This window comes from Trachymyrmex septentrionalis, unplaced genomic scaffold, assembly GCF_001594115.1.
Source record: "Trachymyrmex septentrionalis isolate Tsep2-gDNA-1 unplaced genomic scaffold, Tsep1.0 scaffold37, whole genome shotgun sequence".
Lineage (NCBI taxonomy): Eukaryota > Metazoa > Arthropoda > Insecta > Hymenoptera > Formicidae > Trachymyrmex > Trachymyrmex septentrionalis.
This window is the reverse complement of record NW_017305536.1, coordinates 7,205,474-7,226,536: the sequence shown is the minus strand read 5'-3', so window position 1 is coordinate 7,226,536 and position 21,063 is coordinate 7,205,474. Positions and strand designations below refer to the sequence as shown.

Below are 21,063 nucleotides of genomic sequence, written 5' to 3'. Positions count from 1 at the left end.
AATGTAACATGTGTATTCTATTTTTGAAAAGGAAATTACAACTAAGAGTACGTTACGTTACGTGTAACTTTGCGTATATTGGGAAAAGTCACTAGTAATTACTCGACTTTAATGATAATTTTATAGCTTTTTTTTTTTAAGAGAATGTTACGGGCGAAAGATTAAATCCGCGCACGTAAGGGTGAATTTATTTTACCGTCCACCATTATAGTACCCTCATGTTCCGTTATCTCTTCCTCGAAAGAAGATTTATTGAATCGATAATTGCAACTCTAGATGAAAAATTTATTTCATGAAAACGTAAGATTTTTATATGAGCTTATATAAGTAAATAATGATTTTTTAGTAAACTCATCGTGACGATTAATTTTCCTTTATGACGAGCAAAGAGTGATATCGCTAAAATTCTAAGAATTTAGCTTGATACAAATCTGGAAATAATTTTATTGGATTATCCAAATAATTATGTAAGATGCTCAAACGTAATAAACAATATTACAAAAAGTTTTGACACCGACAATCAGCTTCAGGGTCTTACATAATTATTGTATTTTAACGTCTAAATCTATATCTATATAGTTAAATTTTTAGATATTTTAACAAAACCGTTCTTTCTGTATAGAAAAAAATATTTTCACGGAACATTATTCACATAGTTATGTGTCTATATAAGAATAAAGTATCTTGCATGACTGCATTACTCAAAATTAATTATTTTAATGACGTATCGCGCGGCAATTAACGCGTTGGAGCGTAGTGTATATTTGTATTGCTACAATTATGATAATTACTCAAGAGATCGTTACGCAATTGTTAGATGCGTGTATTATACTGATTTTCCACGATCTTTTGCATAGCCGCGATCGTATTTTACTGGTAATAATTTTCAAGTGGCTCAGAAGACCTCGGCCGGATCTCAAAGTTTCTGGATGCGTTGTCATCTCGCTCTCAGCATCGCGTCGTGCCCGAATCCGACACATTAATAGAATGGCACATTACCAGATAATAATTTGTCGTTGCGTGCAAAAGTTCCATTAACATGAACGTCACACAACAATGACCGAATTCATTCCCTGTTCGACACGAGTACGCACGCAACAATACCATCCGCGTACCAATAGAGTTCAAAGCACCGCGACAATAGATCCTGCGGTGGAAGCTCGCAATGAAAAGCAACTACGGAAAGCAAGCTTTCAAAAGACTGATGCCTTCCAAAACTCAAATTGTGAATCGCATCAACAATGATCTTCAAACTGTCTTTTGCTCTCCTGAATAACTCATTTCTCTCGTTTGTTTCATATCAGTCATATTAGTAGCACACATTTAATAAAGGCTATTCGACATAAAAGAACGTAACAAAAAGAACGTAAGGGAAAAAGCATAAAAGAACGTACAAAAAGAACGTAAGGGAAAAAGCACGGATTCTTGCATAACGCATAAGGCAAAAGAAAATCAACCAATCAGAATCTTTTATTTCATGGAAAGGAAGAAAATGAAGGATTTTGATTAGTTCATTTTTTATGCATTGCGCATTATGCGTTATGCAAGACTCTGTGCTCCTACCATAAGACAGTAAGATGTAAGCAGCAAATCGACTTTACGAATCGACCAATCACGGTAGAAACGTAAGGCAATAATCTAAATAATAGCAAATTTTAAATGTTGATTTGCTTACTACTTACTTCTTACTGCTAAGTCTCTTTGTCTGTCATAGCCTTAAGAATAAATTTTTATACTGAGAAAAATATCTAGTTGAAAATGGACGCGCTAGAAGATTTTGATATATCAATTAGAATTCCGATTATCTCAACTAGAATTTTAGTAGATTTAACCAGAAATTCTGATTCTTCTCTCTCTCTCTCTCTCTCTCTCTCTCTCTCTCTCTCTCTCTATTTTCAACCAGAATTCAAATTAATCCAATTATACATTTTTCTTAGTATAAAATTGTCATTATCAGTTTAAAAAAAAAATAGATTGAATCATATCGCGCGCTTTCCTTCTCTCTTTTTTCTTAAACCTACAGTTTTGTATTTAGCAAAATTATTCTTTCCGTATAAGTAACAATTATGTTATAACTCCGTATGGATTATCTTAGTACTTGAAATGATCTTAGAACGTTCAATAAGAATACTTATCTATATATTTTTTTATATCTCTCTTTAAAATATACATATAGTTGAAGAGAGATATGATTTAGTTCTTTCTAATAAATGCTAAGATCAGAAAATGTGCAGTCTGTATAATCTATTACGTCTATAATTAGTAGCACGTTCTCGCGATAAATTCATATTATATAAAATATTTAATATTTGGTAATATGACAATTTTTAATATATTTTGTAACAATATAAAATTTTACAATGACAGCAAGAATTAAAACTATTCCTCGCGAATCGTCCTTATTAAAAGTAAAGGAGACTTTTAACGTCTCCTTTACTTCCATATTTTTAATTGATGCTGCCACACTCGTGTCTGATGGTATGTTTAATTACCTTAATTCGAGTAATTTCCCGAAATAATTTGCATACGGCGAGCAGCATGTCATAAATCCGACAATCCAATGAGGACAATTGCAGAAATGTAATTTCGCACGGGCAATATTATGCGAATTATTACGAATGAGCACCATAATTTTCTCACACGACCGATGATATTAACATCAGAATAAGCTTTTATACTGCGTTGTCGGTGACAGACGCAATTATCGAGGCGATAAACCATAACGCGATTAATAAGCAGCGCTGCACGATGGACACAATCGGTGAACGAACCGGCTATTGGCACTCGTTACGAACGCTTGTGCAAGTACGCTTGTGCATCAACGAGTAAACATAAATTACCCTAACAATAAAATCCTCTTTACGATACCTTGTCAATATCATAAACATCCTATTATGGGGATGCTATATATGAACTCTCGCTGAGCTCGACCGCGGTATTTTCAAAATTGTAGACCAATAAAGCCGAATAATGTTCTCATCATACTTTGTACAGAAAGCTTATAATTAATAGGATGTGACAATATTATGTAAATAATTTAATGTCCGAAACAGTCTATCCAAAATTTTGTATTAATTTAATACAAGACTAGTATGTTGAAAAATATCATAAACTTTATGTAAAAAATTAACGTAAAAATATAACACTGATTTGCAAAAAAATTATGAAAATATATGTATTTTAAGGCCTGAAATTGTTTTGGTAGATATTACATTCGCGAAATTATTTTAGAAAATATACGTATATTGCATATAAACGTTTGCCCTTTTTTCTTTCGATTTTCGATGTTATCGGGTGGTGAAATCATCGAAATTGCGTACGAAGATGACCCTGCTTGTTCTTTCGTTTCCGATGATTGAACCAGCGCTCTCCTACGTCAATCACGATAACCGGACATATAATAGCAACCGGCTAATAATGTAATGCCTGAAAGTTGGAACCACGCTTCGTTGCCCTTACAAGCGTGTGCTGGTCTTTTGGCAACCGCGTTTGTATACAGGCGTGCGAGGGTGATAGTGTGTAGTAGTGTTCAGGGTGAGTGCTCGTCAGGAATCCCATAAAGTTTAATACATGCCGGTCCCCACGTATCTCGAGTACATACGTAGAAACGTTCGTCGGTCAAAATAAATGGTATTCGCTAGTAGTTTTATCTGTATTCTGATTTTTCATGTACCTTTTTTTTCCATACAAGGAACAAAAACTGGATTTGCGTCCGTTACACCTAGCCCTCCAGGGAAATAACAGATGAAACATTTGAATGATTTTCAAAAACAACTAAGCAATAATTATTCTATTTGTTTTTTCTCATACATGTATTTTTTTATAAACATATTTTTGGGAATTCCTTTAATTAAAAATATTTTCCTAATTATATAAATGTGAAATAAAATATTTATACAATAGGAATTTTAAAATTTTTTCATATGCTTTCGTGATACATATAAACAGTTTCAATATTTTTCTCAACACATCTATTTCATGAAAGAAAAATACACATGGAAAATACGTGCAGCCTTTCGACTGTCGCGTAAATAATTTCGAGATCTCTTGCATTATTAAACTTCAATATAAAGCTACCCCTTAGAAAAGCAATTCTTACCTCGCAAATTAAATTTTTCCTCTCCTTTCGAAACAAAAAACAATTTTTGTCAAACAGTTTTTAATTTCTATTTCTGTAATTTCTACTACGGTAATTTTACAGAAAATAACACAAAATAATTTATTTCTGTAACAATATATATATTTGGTAATATTAAAATTAAAATTACAAAAAGTTATAATAATTATAAATTGTAAAAAATATCTCTTCTCTTTTAAGTATCAAATATGTTTAATAATTTTCAGAGCTTAATAGCGATTGGCATGAATGCGACATAGTAATCCGTACATTTCAATATCACGATGCGGAAAGCTCACAGATCAATTAGTATGCTGCCATCCATTTGGATACTCATCGTGTTAGATCTATTGGTCAATGGTAAGAACGTAATAAATTAAAATTTTTTACAGTTTATTTTAGATCAAAGAATCGATCTTGCACTCAAATTATATGGAAAATTGAGTTCTGAAAATGAGTGGATTTTTATTTGTAAAATTAAAGTTAGTTTACACATATAATATAACTTATAATATGACGAATAAAAGATATCACAGAAATAAGGCTCAATAATGAATAGTTTTGAAGAAATAATGTATTATATAATGGAGAGACAGTGTATGTGTGTATGTAAAGCTACGACTGGTCAAAGATGGTATAAAATATATACAAAACTTGTGCTCAAAGAGCACCTTTGATACACCATAAATTAATGTATAATTCAACAATTATACATTATTGAGCTATGTGCCTATGACGTCTTTTACCACATTATAAGCTACATTATACGTGAAAATCAATTCTTTCGAGATTTAATTTTGTATATAATTAGTGTAAGAGGTCCTTTTAATAGATATTACCAATATATTCAATATACATTACTTTAGATTTCAATAGGTTTTATTTAAAAATCAACAGAATTGGAGAAAAGAATTTAAATGCTTTTTTTTTAATGTGTGTATCGTTAATTAAATATGATCTAATTATAAGTTTATTAATAATTTATTTTAAATTAATTAATATAACGATTGAAATGTTAAATAGCAATCGTATTAAGTTAATAATAACTTTTACTTAAAATTAGGATTAAAAAAATATCTTTTCGATTTTCTATTCAGCGCGGCAATTGTATTCTAAAAATACGTTTGAAATTCATACGTAACTAAATAGTTCTGCGAATGTGCGAGAGAACAGCTCGGGGGATACAGAACGATGTCATGTTGAACTTATGAAACTGTTGGTCGGTATTGTGTCACTATCCGTGCCACTTATGGTATGAAAATACATATCTGATAAAATCGAAGAGCGCGCAAGCGTGTTTGTTGACTACAGGAAATAGCCTAAATTTTATGCGAAAAGGAAATAATAATCTGTGCTTTCTACACAAAATAGTATATAAATAATAAAATCAGGATCTATCGCGCGTTAGCCAACAAACAGGTGCTAACGAAAAAATCATTATATAGTTTTAGCGCAAACAACCTGCAACGGTGGTCTGGGTAGAGTGGTTTACGAGAGACTTCCGGACCAGCAGCTTCAGGGTTTTGACGACGATGTGGTAAGATCGAGGATATTTCAAAAGTACTTGGGCTTTCAAGGATGTATCAGGTGTATAGTCTCTGTAAAATGTGACTGAAATTGGAAATGCATACCTTCCGTATAAAAGTGAAATGTTATAAGAGAAAGTATAGTATCGACGAGCTTATAGTATCGGCTAAAGCTAATTTTCACTTATGACAGCGCCGCGTGTGCGAGAGAATGTGCCTTATTGTTTTATTTATTATATATATCATAATCTGCGGTCACACATGTGTATTATTACATCGTAGCAAACAACTTTTTATTTTTAACATAACTTTTTATTTTGTTAAAAAATACAGATGATACATCCTTAACTATCATTCAAATTTTACTAAACAATTTAGTAAAACATCCTAGAAATGTAACTTTTCAGCAGAGTTGGCAAAGTTATTTCTAAAAGCAATTTGTTACCTTAACTCGTTATTCATTGCTAAAAAAAGTTTGCTATTATTAAAATTTGTTATTAATTTTATTTTTCACCGAATTTTGATGACATTTGATAGAGATCCAATTATCTGCGTCATTAATGGTCAAACACTCTTTTATAATACTCTTATATAATACTATTTTCTTTTAAAACTCGCTTATACACATTCCACTTATGTATTGTATGTATACAAAATAATGATAACAGTAACGATTATATTTATTGCCATTAGGTACTTAAAAAATTACTATTACCTTTAAAAAATGTATAATAAATAATGTAACATTGTCATCAATTTATTACTAAAAAAAAAAAGTAATTATTATAGCATTGTAAACACGCAACTCTTTTATTTCTAAAATTTTCAGATATCATATTTTCAATATTAATTAACGTATGCATACTTTTTTCTAGAATATTTGTATAAGAAAAAAATCAACAATTTAATAATATCAAATTTCAACCGGATATTAATTATCCGGCTATCCGGTCGGATAGTAAAAAATGGCGGATAATACTGGATACCGGATACTTCCTGGAGATATCCAGTGCATCCCTATTTTTAAAACTATTTTAGTAACAATGCCGAACATAATAAGCATTCTGCATTCGGTATTCTTTATTTTGTAATTATTTAGTATATCTCGTTATTCGTCAATACCCTCTGCTTTTCTATTGTCAAATGCTTCGAGCGCGAGCATGGCATGGCAGACAGCGCACTGGTCTATCATGCCAAAGATCCGGTTTGAGTTCAGTAGGAATCAAAATATTTACAAAATATTTACGCTCGTGTCTCCTCTCGAAAAAGACTGGCAAATCTCTCTCGAGAGTATCTTTGCCCACAGAAACATCTCTCGAAAAATCCGCCGTTCGGAATCGGCATTAAAACTGTAAATCTCGTATGCTTGTGGCAATTAAATAATTAGCGTGTGCACCACAAGCATATGAGAGAGGTGTGACACAGGCCAGAGGCCTAACTATTATGTTATGGCATTTTCTAAAATAATATTATCCGGCACGCCAAATGATAAATTTCAAATAAATGTCAAAAAACATATATCAGAAATAAGATCATACTCAGAACATGAGTTTCTTGCATCCAAAATAATATATAACGCTAATTGTCACAACGTAATAATTAGAAGTCATCTCGGTGATGTGTTTCCTTTTTAAAAACCATTTGACAATGCATCTTTTTTTTTTCTTTTTCTTCAAAAGACATATGTTTTTTGAATAAATGGTTTCTCATGCCATTATAATGACAGGTGAAATTGTCATTATAGCATTCACATTTAAATTGATCACTGTCTAATTCTGTGAAAAACTGTATTATCCATTCGGGTCGTGTTTAAGCCATTTTCGTTAATGTACCGTATGCGACTACGAATTGCTTACGACTAGCTGCCTATTACTTGAAGAAGTGTTTGCTATTTCAAACGAACTCTCATCCTCGCTCTATTTCGCGTGAACGATCGATCGATCGATCGTTCGAGTCTTAATTTTCCACAATTCCGCGACGCGATGGTCGAGTAGGAAAAGACGTAACGTGATTGTGACGTAATTGCAATAAAGTATCCGATGTTAAGAAATTCTTTTTTATGGCAGGTGCGAGACTCAGCGCCTCCGTTTAGGGTCTTGGAGAAGTGTCAAGAGCTCTGTCTGCGCGACAGAACGGCGACGAACAATCTGGTCCGCGCATGTACGAGCTTCGACTTTCAACCTGGCAGCAGAATCGCGTCCTTCAGCGGCGCCGCCGAATATGAGGAGAGTACTTGCTATTTAACGAGAGAACAGGCGCAGCCGGAGGGCATCGGAAATCTCATGCTCGTACCAAATAGCGTGCACTTCACCGAAGTGTGCCTAACGTGTGAGTATCCGTATAGACAGAAAAACGTCGACAGAAAAAATATCGTTGTGTGCATCGCGCCACGATGCATTCTGTTAATTGAAATAGCCACTCGTTCACGAATTTTGCTTGTCAGAAAGGCGTAATGATTTTTTTTTTCTAATAATGGTGGAAAGTGAAACGAACTATTCTCCGCAATTCTTTGACTAAAAATAATTCTTCAAGTTGATGTGGAGTTCTTTAAAAATTGATTTCTATACCTGTGTGTATTTGTCTTTAATAATTTCTAGAGTTTACTAGTTAATATATCTGTTTCATTCTTAGCCGACAGAATAGAGAGAGAATGTCCAAATCGTCGTTACGTGTTCGAGAGGCATCCGAGAAAGAAGCTAAAGCTACCCTTAACAGACATCAAAGAAGTCAGTGCCGCTAACAGAACCGACTGCGAGGACAGGTATACTCGCGATGATTAAAAATTATCGCGTGTCGTAAAAGAAATAGTATTTTAATTTTATGTTTAGGTGCCTCAACGAATTCAGTTTCGTCTGTCGATCAGCAACATATGACACTGCCCTGAGAAGCTGTTCTCTCAGTCGTTTCACTAGGAGAACTCATCCTGAATTATTGGAGGACGATCCGAATTCTGATTATTTGGAAAATACTTGCCTTAACAGTACGTTTCTAATTAATTTTTGTACAATATAAAGTATTTAATTTATGTATCTTATCAAAAAATTGCGTCAGAAATTGTCTTGTAATAATTAGAAATTGCTCGAAAAAGTAAGTATATTTAAAAGATGTTAATTGACATATTAAATATCTTGAGAAATATAATTACATTATTATATTTCATAATTACATTATTATATAATTATATTAATTAATAATATATTTACATTATATAATTATACATATAATTAAAATTAAAGAAATATTTTTTACAAATCTGAACAGCCGAGAGACGATGCGACGGTCTCATAGTGTTCGTCAAAGAAGAAAACAAACGTTTACGCGGCCCATTTGAAGTGGATATATACACGAATCTTACTTTGGAGGAATGTCAGGCGCTATGTCCTAGAGCAGAAAAATATTTCTGTCGCAGCGTCGAGTTTGACGAACAAACGCGGCAGTGCGTCATATCCGAAGAGGATTCTGTTTCACAAAAGGACGACATTGGAGTTAGCAGCAGCCCGAGTCATCATTTTTACGACTTGGTGTGCTTAGATAATCGTGAGTGTATGCAAAATTTTAATATTAATTTTTTATATCTCATTTTGCCTGTCTTTATTTTAGTCTACTGTTATTTTATCTCATTATGTAAGTAAATAACATTCGTGATATATTCAATGACAGAATGGATAATGATTTTTCCAGAACATTAAAATTAATTTCTACGTTTCAAGAAACCAAGCTTTTATTAAACTATTTTTTCTTTAATTTAATTTTATTAATTATTAACTTGGTTTATTATGTAAATTCCATTAATTACTAAACCTTTTTATAATTAATTTCACACTAACTTGGTTTTGGTGTAAATAGATAAAATAAAGATTTAATCCAATATGTAATTTTAAAATTATATTACCTCTTCAATATCAATCTCGGTATGGCGTATCCAATTTAAAAAAAACTATTTTTTTTGGAAATTTCTATTTATTATTTTTAAAAAATGGTTACAATACGTTATTTTTATAAAAGTTATAAGCAATCGAAATTAAGTTGAATATACCATACTGTAAACAATACGTTGCACCTGTGGCACAATATATATATAATATTGAAGGGCTAATTTATTACTTACTATATAAAACGTACGGTGTTAGTTGAGAATTCAATATATCGGTGCTATGCTTTTCCTACTCTGTATTATATTATATTCTAACGAGGCGTAAGATTTTTAATTAACAATGGTCAGTTGGTGATTCACAACTCGTTATCAATGCCCACTTACGAAGCGTAGATCCGTCCGTAGCGCGCGGCTCCGAATACCCGGACAGCAGCTCATCGTCGCATCTCTTCTCCGACGGTCGTCGTCCAGATACGGCTTTCCAGCGTTATCGGAATTCGCGTTTGAGTGGCGAGTTTCATTCGGAGATCACCGGACGTAGCCTCAGTGAGTGTCTGGACGAGTGCCTCCGGCAGACGAGCTTCCAATGCCGTAGCGCCGTTTACTCTGAGCATTATCACACTTGCCGATTAAGCCGATTCAATCAAAGGGATGGTAACCGGATTATCTACGATGCCGATTATGACTATTACGAGAATCTCATGCGTGAGTATCGATTGTCTGTCCGTTCATCGCGAGGAAGGAGACGCATCGTACGATGTTTCTGTTGTTCGAGTTGATCCTAATTAAAAGTTAATATAACATTAATGTTATAATTTCACATTCAACAATATAAATGTAATATGACATGGTATTAGCTAACAGTTGCATTATTGAGTGCGAAATTAATAATGTTTATTAATTATTAATGTTTATGTAAATTTGTTAACGTTTATCGTTATTATTCTAATTATTTACGAAAAATTTTAAATCGGCTTAGTTCTTTTTTTGAACTTATATACTGTGTCGATGTGTGAAATTGACTTGTATCACTACGTGATCGTACTGCGACTTTTGAGAACGTCTTGGAACAGCGATACAGTTTTATTAGCATAGCTCAATGTTTAATTTAACGACCGCATTGTACCAACAGATCAATATCTAGACGGCGATCGCGATGGCCCTGGCTACAGACCGGATCCCTTGGGACAGGACACAAACTTTGGACGACCCTCTTTAGGAAGACCCGGTTAGAATCGCTTTATTAATTCAGAGTAATATCGTATGTCGACGTGTTAGATAAAGTTGTGTAATTATTCATAGAGCTGCCGAGTAATCACATAAATTGTCTTAATGGGACAAGATCTTAAACAGATGTTTATAATTGCCGTTAGACACAATTGTTAACCATCATCTGTTAAAGAGTATCATAAATCTTGTCGTGCGAATACCAAGCTAATCCACATTGCATTCACACTGCATTTTCAATGCTAAATGTGATCTAATTCTAATTTTATATTTTTACTATAACGGCATTCCGTATTAACCCTTCGAGGACAAAGAAATTTAAAAAGATCTTATTTTTTAAGAATTGTAGGATTTGTAGGATCGCTGAATTTTCTGTTCTTAGAATTTTAAAATTTAAATTTAAAAAAAATAATCTGATTATTATAAAAAACCAATTTTATAAGGTTCTTAGCATTGCTAAATGTTTATCATCTGTTTGTTTACCAGTTTTCATATTACTTAAAAATATTAAACATTTGATTTACATAATTAATTACGATGTCGAAATTTGTTAAATTGTTGCTTTCAGGATACCCGGACGATTACGACAAGGGATATTCTACCAGCGTCAAACCGGATCGTTATCCAGATCGCTATCCAGATCGTATACCGGATCGTTATCCAGATCGCTATCCAGATCGTGTACCGGATCGTATACCGGACCGTATACCAGATCGTTATCCAGATCGATATCCCGATCGTTATCCAGACCGTTATCCAGCAGATCGATATCCTGATCGTCGTCCCTTAGACGATAGATATCCGGATAACAGATATCCTTTAGGTGAATCCGATAATTATCCTGATCGCCATCCTCTTGGTGATCGATATCCCGACCGTTATCCCGCAGGAGATCGTTATCCCACAGGAGATCGTTATCCCACAGGAGATCGTTATCCCACAGGAGATCGTTATCCCACAGGAGATCGTTATCCCACAGGAGATCGTTATCCCACAGGAGATCGTTATCCCACAGGAGATCGTTATCCCACAGGAGATCGTTATCCCACAGGAGATCGTTATCCCACAGGAGATCGTTATCCCACAGGAGATCGTTATCCCACAGGAGATCGTTATCCCACAGGAGATCGTTATCCCACAGGAGATCGTTATCCCACAGGAGATCGTTATCCTACAGGAGATCGTTATCCTGTAGGAGACCGCTATCCTGATCGTTATCCAATTAGCGATCGATATCCCAATACGGATAGATATCCCATGTCTGATCGATATCCTGTTAGAGGAGGAGATCGTCGTCCTAATGGCGTCAATAGATATCCCGACGCCGGAACTCTGGGGAGATATCCTCCAAGTGACCGATATCCCGTGAGTGATCGATATCCCGCGAATGATCGATACCCCGCGAGTGACCGATATCCCGCGAGTGACCGATATCCTACAGTAATACACGGGGTTCGTGTGATTCCAAGCCGATATCCTACTGACATGATCGATCGATATCCCAATACAATAGACCGGTATCCTTATCCAGAAGACCCTGTGGACCGATATCCTATGGGATTAGGTGGTGATAGATCTCCTATCGATCGATATCCAGCTAGTGGAAGATATCCAGACAAGGATCCTTATGCTAGTCGGTAAGTCGCGAAATTACACATAATTATATCAAATTTAAATTTTTTTTTACGTTATCACTTTTCCATTAACGCGTCGTCTCTCTAGTAAGTTTTTATTTGCCGCATATGCCGCAATAAAGTATCATTCTCTTTTCTTACACTGATAAAAATTACTAAATCTAATATCCGCGTAATAAATAATAGCGGAATTAATTACATTTTATACTGCTATCTAGCTATTTTTTTACGTCATCTAATATTGAAAATCACACCGTGAAAAAATCACATCTATTTTTTACAATATTTTGCGTTTTAAAATGTTTTAATTACATCGGACATCAGTGACTATTAAAGCGCCACTGAATAATAATAATAATAATAATAACAACAACAACAACAACAATCTTGATGATCCACGATTTGTCGTAGAAAAATGACGTTGAGATTTAATTAAAAGCAGGTATCCGCCGCCAGGAATGTACCCGCCCGGATTTGTCGACGACGTTCGTGGTCCTCAAAGTGGTCCCGAGCCAAGACCTCATTATGGCGGTGGGCCGTACGGTCCAACGCGTCCTCTAGGAGGATACGGAGGATACGACGACGGCGGTATTGTTGGTGGCGGGTACATAGGTGAAGGCGGAGTCTACAACTCTCGTCCATTTGGAACTGCTGGTGGGCCCATCGCAGGTAGGCCCATCATAGGCAGGCCCCCGTTAGTGTCTAGATGCGAGGAGCAGGACAATTTCAGGCAAGTTGGATCTCGTACCAGAGTACGGAAGCCGTTCGTTCGACGGTACACCACTGCCTCGTCGTTGGCTCAGTGCGAGAGGGAATGTGCCGATGCTAGAGACTTCGTTTGCAGGTAATGGTTGAACTTATACAAATAAATATAATTAGACGAGAATTTAAATTAGTGTCGAAAAGCGATGAAGTTTTAGGCAAGCAATTAATTCAAAAGATGTGCTTGATGCAGATAAACTTCATCTTTCTCTCTACTATTTTTCAGAATTAGATTTAACTATATAAGCCATCTAAAGAAAATTAAAAAAGCATTTTAATCTAAATTCAATTTAAATATGATTTTCAAGTAATAATAGGTTTACATGATTGATTTAAGCAGCAAAATATTTTAGGGCATAGCTAGTGGTATAGATAGAAATTCATCAGAGCTGGAAAATACTAATCAAATCCGAATAATTAAATCTATAAAATGTTTCTACTTCTAAAATATTGAATTCTGTCACAATAATTAGAAATTCTGTTTCATTTCACCAAAATACATTCAACCGCATATACATGTCTTATTAACGTAATCAAATTATTACAGCAATTAAAAAACTGATAAATAATTGGAGCGAATGATGTGTGGAAGTTAATGTAAAAAAATTAAATTAAATTCCGCTGTTATATATTAATAATATACAAAATAGAAAACATTCTGTAATGAACGTATCTAAGTAGGACGTTCTTTAAAAGATGTGGTACCTACAACGGTGAAACGTAGAATTCCGACAGTTTGTTCAAGAGATGTTTGTGACCCAGGAAGCTTGAAATTGAATTAGGAATGATCCGATGGCGTTTGTTTGGACAATCGATTGGACAATGCTCGCAAATTCCCAACGTCATTTGCAGGTCCTTCAATTACCGACCGTACACTGCGCCTTACGGGGCCGAGAGGGACAATTGCGAGCTCAGCGATCGGGACTCCAGGGACATGGACATGGGCAATCCGGTTTATTACGACACGGGTTCGGATTACGATTTTTACGAGAGGAACAATGGTCGCCAGGGCGCGGACGGGGAATGTCTGGATGGTAAGCGGCCACTACGTCCGTGATACGCTGATGCGAAAGCTGAGAAACGCGTGAAAGACACTTGAGCGCATTAAGAACTAGGGTGAAACATATGCTTTTTTGCAATTATAAATGAAATGTCCGAATTATTGCCTGCACGGCAATAGTCGTCGAATTGTTTTCTACGCGAAGTAATTAAAAACGCATAGAACATAACGATTCATCCGTATTTTATGAAATATAAAATAACTACTCGTCCAGAATTAAGCTACACTTTAATGATAAGAATTTACACACGTTATTTGAATATAGAATTTTGCACCATTGTCACACGACTTTACTTTTACGAAATAAATATTTAATGTCGTTCTTTTATTTATACTTCTCCCTCTTGCATGTCGCATGCGCGTAATCTACTTCGTCGATGATGTTTGTGATACATTTTTATAAACATCTTCGGTCAACAATTTCTTATCCCTCTCCAACCTCAATACAACTTTTTTGTACTCTGTATAAAAAAGTATACTATAATAACAATAGACATAATATAATTTTGTTGACTGTGTATCTAAACGCTTCAAACACCAACTTTTAATATCTTAAATATATTAATTGCTGACTATCTCTTGGCTAATTAGTGTTCTGGTTTTATTTCTTATAATTTTTATACAACATTTGTACTGCTTAGACTTTGAGGATTTTCTACTATCTCTTATTTCCTTTTCACTCAGCGGTTCTTTTTATTCATGCAACTTACAGTTTGCAATCGACACAGTAATTTTGAGAGTAAAGAGCGATCACGAGTGTGCTGAGCATGAATTGCTGCTTAAATTTTTAGTTTTGCTCAAAATCAAATTAAAATGTCCATTTTATTTAAATGTGCATTTTACATATAACGATAGTTATTAATTATATTGCACGCCTGACTCTCAGGAAATCTATTTTCTGCATACTGTGCTAAAAGAAACATGCGATTGATAATTTTCAGCGCCGATCTGTCAGAATGAAATTGATTTGACCGTTACCACTTCGCCTTCGAACAATTTCTGTTACTATTACTTTCAATTTAATTAATTTCGTACTAACGCGCCCCTCCTCGATCGACCGTTTTCCGGAAGCTATGCACAACGAATTACGCTCTGTTACGCTTTTAGTGAGTCAAGTCTGCAGCGAGGACGGGATGGAGTTTACTCTGAGGACGCCGGAGGGATTCATTGGGCGAATTTACACGTACGGATACTATGACCGATGCTTCTTCCGCGGGAACGGCAGGACCGTGAACAAACTCCGTATCAGCGGACCTCAGGGATATCCCGAGTGTGGCACACAACGAGTAAGAGCATATATTTTCGCTTAACAACATGATCCACTCCGAAGTAATTTCCAATTTAATTTAAGCTGCAATCTTTCACTTTCGCGCATGACGTTCAAGGAATGATTTCAAAACCTTATTATGAGTTAAACCCTTTAAACCCTTTAAATCGCGCAAATAGAAAATTATTTCACAATAACTTTTAATCCAGACATCGTATATAAGAATTATTTATAATAATTTCATTTAAAAAAATTTCTTATTAACAAGATACTTCTCTTTTTTTTTTTTTCAAACATCCGTATCTGATATTAAAATTGAAATTTTGATGATAATAATCGATGTAATACACGCTTCATTGGCGAATGTTTGCAGTACGGCGATACGATGACAAACATCGTGGTGGTGCAATTTTCGGACTACGTGCAAACCGGGCGAGACAAACGATTCAACCTAACATGCATGTTTCGAGGACCTGACGAAGCTGTCGTCACATCCGGCTACATCGGTGCCGGGTATGCCAGGTCATATCGATAGAGAGATCGTACCTTAAAGCACGATCTTTAACGCGTTAAATGCCATAGGTACCCCGGGACACTGAATTATGTAAATAAAGTCATATCGAGAGAAAAATCTTTGGACTTACCTAATAATATTCCTTTTTACAATTTTATATTTTTACAGGATTCTTTTTTTAACAAATAATATTTCTTTTTACAATTTTATATTACAGGATTCTTTTTTTAACAAATCGTATTAATTTTAGACAAGTTCTCCATCTTTATATCCGTTGAGCTAATATTATGGCACTGTTCCAATGTTATTCTAGCCTCCCTTTGTCCATTAATTTCGTATGTTAACATGGAACCACGTATAGCTTGTTACAGTAAACAAAGCAAAATGCACTACCTTTCATACAATATAAAATCAAGTATAATACGAGGTGAAAATATGCTCGTATAATTTTTATATCACACATTCAGTCCTAAATCTTGAAGATATTATGCACACATTCTAATCTTTCATATACTTTATTTACTTCATGTTACAGATATGCATAAATGCTAACGACTCATTTATTAAAAAATTAATCAGAGTACGGATTAATTATGATATCAGAAAATTTATGTTTTTATACTATTAATTATGACATAATAGTCATTTCATCTTTAAAAAAAAAAGTATAATATTTAAATAAATTTGATTAAAACATAAAAAAATGTATATGAATTGATAAAATTGAAATTTAGAAACGAAAGCCAATTAAAGCGTCGATTTATGTCGTCCGCATTACATCTTTCATGTGTATATACACCTTTTCCATTATGGGCATATCCAGGATTTGTTTTCGGAAAGGAGATTTAATTCTGTTCTCATAACATAAACAGCAATTTTTAATAAATTACTTTTTGGGATATTTTAGAGCTTTAGAATCTCTTTCTGCTTCCTGATTTTAAAAAAGAATAATATTAAGTTTTGTAAAAATCATATATAATTTTCATCTTTTTCTGAAGGCAGTACAGATGAGATACAATTATTAAAAACAAAATGTAGTCGTGAATAAAGTACTAATTAATATCTTATCGCATTTTCTGTTTTTTGTTCAAAAATCTAACGAAAATTTCTCTCATGTATTAGAAACTCTGTGAAAAATGTACCTAACAAAAGTTTCAGAAATTATTTATTTGATCGAAGAATGAAAATAGTTTATGTGACAATAAAATATTATTCAGAGTCGAAAATAAAGTTCTATTTTTTTATAATTAAAAATTAAAAAAAATAAATAAATAATTGATCGTCCCAATTTTTTCCACCGCTGGATATGCTCATGTTTTCCACTACATTCATTAGACTTGTAATTCATTCAATTTCGCTAATGGATCTCGTGCGTCCACTGTACAGATCAGGGTCCCCCATCCCTATCGAATATCTCCCAGCGGAAAATACTCTGAGCTCCAGAGTGCGTTTGCTGATTCTCTATCAGGGTAGACCTACGACAACCATCGCCGTTGGCGACCCTCTCACTTTCAGACTCGAAGCTCAAGATGGGTAATTTTAATTTATACATCTTTTAATCTGATATCCAATTAATGCAATTAAAAAATTATATGGAAATAATTATTTGATATCGCTATCGATTCTATTCCGTTAACTGCCAAATTAATTTTTGCTTATCAAACATCAACAAGAGCTTCGCATTAAAAATATTTCGTAATAATCGCGTATAAATTTTAATAAATCCCAATCATTATTGTCCATAGGTACAATTACGTAACGGATATATTTGCTACTAACGTTATTGCAAGAGATCCTTACTCTGGCAAAAGTGTTCAACTAATAGACAGATATGGGTAAGAAACATCGAAACTCCTAATAATGAGAGGCAGTAAGGAAGAGAAAAAAAAACGAAAAGAGAAATATTATAATAGCATTATCTATACTGAAGATAATACAACATCAGCTGCATTCCGATAATCACTGCCAGTACTGAAAATCTATAATTTACATTACGTGCACTTATAGATTTTCAACACTGGCAATGAATATCGGAACGTAGCCATCATTGCATTATTTTTTTCTCTATCTTGGCCTTTATTGAGATATTCAAGTTACATAACAATTGGATAAATTAAATTACCTCCGCAATCTATCTACCGTATTCGCGTAATTGAAACGGAAATTTCTGCAGCTGTCCAGTGGACAACTACGTGTTTCCGGGTTTGGACCGCCTCCGCGACGGCGACAGCCTCGAGGCCCGCTTCAACGCCTTCAAAATACCCGAATCAAATTTCCTGGTGTTCGAAGCGAATGTACGAACGTGCCGCGATGGCTGTCAGCCAGCGTATTGTGGTGGTACCGGTAGAAGCGAACCGTCCTTCGGCAGACGGCGAAGGGACGTAAATAACGATACAGTGACGGACGAGGACGAGGCATCGCCGATAATAGTAACGAATGATGACTTTAACAATGCGTCAACAACAATTTTCAATGCGACCAACGCTGCGAACGATGAGCTGGACAACGAAGAGGAGGAAGAGCACGTCAGAGAAATGATAGAGGTATCAAGATTGATCGTTTTCGTTTCGAAGGAATGGAAAGGTTATTTCTATTCCACGACCAATAATATTATTTGTATTTTGATAGGTTCTCGACTCAAGAATGAACATTGAAGAAGATAGTATCGTCGAGAAGCAAACTAAAGCTAGCAAACTACTCTTGGAAAATATTTGTATAACGCAAAACGAATACTACGGCTTGGTTACCGCAGTGGGCATCCTCGTGGTGCTCTTGGCCTCCGTTGTTCTCTTGTCCATGCTTGTTTACAGGTAGAACTTATATTTTACCTATAAATTCCTTTACCTTTAATAATTCATTCGAATTTTATTATTTAAAAACACACCCCAACGAATAAATAGACCCTTAAGAGTAAATTCATAAAAATAAATTAACCCATGAATAGTTATAAGCTTATAGTATTATTAATACAGTATGTTGGATCGCATCTTCATTGTTTATTAAGCAAATTTAAAGTGATTCGTTATTTCAGAAAATACGTTTATTCCGTGATTATGAAAAATCGTAGACTCGACAAAACCTGCAGTCGCAGCAACCATTCCGATGAGCCTTACAGCAGTCGAATCAACAACTTTTCTTTTATGAGGACAGGTCTTCAGAAACCGTTCCAGGCGTCGTAAGTGCTAAACGCATCTATGTCTTTCTGGTTGAAAATGAACCAGATTCAAATCATATCAGAAGTCTGATTTGTTTAACTAAAACTATAGTATAAGTTCAACCAGAAAATTTTGATTTGTTCATTTTTAACTTGAATTCCAGTTAATGCAATCGAACTCTTTTTCAAGCGTTGATATTTTATTATTTTCTCATTATTCATAGTATAAAGTTTAAATTTATAATGAAGGTCGTAACAAATAGTAATGTTTAATTAGATCGATCTCGAGATCAATGAGCAATGCTATCAGCCAACGTCTTGCCTCGTCGTCCACCGCTTTGGAGGGTGCTGTGGGATTATCCACCGGTCGACGTGGCGGTTTCGATCCGAGCGAACCGATCTATACCGATCCTTCGCTTTTTGAGGTCACCCATTGCTCGAACACCTCGAAATCGACTCTCGGCGACAACTTTCATCTTATGTAGAAGAAATACGTGAGAAGATCGGTCCTGAAATTACACAACGCGAACGATCCCTGCTTTATTTATTTACTTTAATAAGAGTATACGAAACCGACTAACGACAATTAATCCGTGACAAATCAGCATTCACGATCTATTCTGTCACTAGTCAATAATTCACTGCCAATCCCCCATAAAGACTCTGCTAACTAAAGACTCTGTCAAGCATTTATTATTTTATATATTGTTTATACATAATATTATTACTAATAATCGAGAAGTTAAAAACATTATATTATAAAAATATTTCCTAAAGATATTCCAGAAATAGCATCTGGTATCTCTTTCAAAATGACATTCCAAAATGACTGCAAAATAGCTCTTATAATAATATAGAGAAATTTAAGTTTCAAATAATCAAGAGTATTTTTAGACGCAAAGAAAACTTATTTTCTTTTTATATATCTTTTTATCTTTTTTATATCTTTTATATATATTTCTATCTTTTATATTTTATTTTTTATATATATTTCTTCTAAAAATTTGGAATAAAGATACAAACGAGTTCTCTGTGCTGTTATACTAAAAACGACTGATCCAAATAATGGATGAACATCAAAACTTTCTTCTTTCATTTTACCGTCATAATTTTGTCTGTTGCGTCTGCGTTCGTCAAAAGTCACACCTTCGTAACGTTCATCACAAGCTGAATAATATCGCATAATGCAATAATTATTAGCAAGTAAAATCCTTCAAAAAACTTGTATTTATTTTAATATTCTAATTGTGCATTTATGAGAAGTAAATTGGTATTACATATAGAGACACACAATTACGTTTATATTTTATATTATATAATCAATTTATTTTGCTTACGAACACCGGCGTCGATGCATCGGTGCAACAAAAATAAAGAAAAATAATAGATGTACAACACGCGTACATGCCATATCCAACAAAATTATCCGCCTTCCTTCATTCGTCTTTAATCCTGTCTAGTTTATAAGTAAAAAGCAACATTCTAAGCCTAGCTTCCTCTTTGCGGTAATGAGCCTCCTCTAATTTGAGCCTCGCTTCCTCCTTTAACATGGCGGCGATGTCGACCTTCATCTGCGCTTCCGAAAGTGCAAGCATGTGCAGTTCTTCTTCCCGTTGTGCGGATTTCCTCTTGGGATTATGCTCCTGCACAACGCGAGGTGAGATCAAATCGTATAAAGCACTCGGTCCCGGATTACTTTCTCGGTGTGCAATTTTTTCAAAATCGTTGTCCGTTGACTGATCAATCGTAGGAGAATCGGCGTTTCTTCCTACGAACTTCTCATAATAATCATTCATCGAATTAGGGGATGCAATAGTGTCGCAATTATCTCTATCGGCGATCATTTGCTTGAATGTGCCGCCAGCTACGAAAAGTTCAACTTTGATTATTTTTAATTACTTCAAGTTTTCACTATTTTCGTGTGAAAA

General features: G+C 34.5%; 2 protein-coding genes across 5 annotated transcripts in view; one reads left to right on the top strand and one right to left on the bottom strand.

Moving 5' to 3' along the window:
• The window catches only part of LOC108750424, a 20,390-nt gene extending 522 nt beyond the window's left edge, over positions 1-19,868 (top strand). The window contains exons 2-20 of one of the 3 annotated variants that reach the window (XM_018489849.1): positions 4,345-4,477; positions 5,563-5,654; positions 7,710-7,971; positions 8,275-8,404; positions 8,472-8,623; positions 8,905-9,180; positions 9,923-10,222; positions 10,650-10,745; positions 11,313-12,381; positions 12,818-13,222; positions 13,993-14,174; positions 15,308-15,486; positions 15,841-15,980; positions 17,368-17,514; positions 17,727-17,816; positions 18,155-18,524; positions 18,610-18,791; positions 19,013-19,156; positions 19,413-19,868. In XM_018489849.1, coding sequence (XP_018345351.1) covers positions 4,402-4,477; positions 5,563-5,654; positions 7,710-7,971; positions 8,275-8,404; positions 8,472-8,623; positions 8,905-9,180; positions 9,923-10,222; positions 10,650-10,745; positions 11,313-12,381; positions 12,818-13,222; positions 13,993-14,174; positions 15,308-15,486; positions 15,841-15,980; positions 17,368-17,514; positions 17,727-17,816; positions 18,155-18,524; positions 18,610-18,791; positions 19,013-19,156; positions 19,413-19,620 — 4,500 coding nt within the window. In that variant the 5' untranslated portion in view covers positions 4,345-4,401 and the 3' untranslated portion in view covers positions 19,621-19,868. Of the gene's footprint in view, positions 1-4,344; positions 4,478-5,562; positions 5,655-7,709; positions 7,972-8,274; positions 8,405-8,471; positions 8,624-8,904; positions 9,181-9,922; positions 10,223-10,649; positions 10,746-11,312; positions 12,382-12,817; positions 13,223-13,992; positions 14,175-15,307; positions 15,487-15,840; positions 15,990-17,367; positions 17,515-17,726; positions 17,817-18,154; positions 18,525-18,609; positions 18,792-19,012; positions 19,157-19,412 lie in introns of all 3 variants that reach the window. The other 2 variants (XM_018489850.1, XM_018489848.1) reach the window with 2 other exon arrangements.
• A 334-nt stretch (positions 19,869-20,202) lies between these two features.
• Positions 20,203-21,063, bottom strand: part of LOC108750525 — a 2,152-nt gene continuing 1,291 nt past the window's right edge. For both annotated transcript variants that reach the window (XM_018490008.1, XM_018490009.1), the window contains exon 3: positions 20,203-20,999. In XM_018490008.1, the coding sequence (XP_018345510.1) occupies positions 20,572-20,999 (428 nt within the window). In that variant the 3' untranslated portion in view covers positions 20,203-20,571. The remainder of the gene's footprint in view (positions 21,000-21,063) is intronic.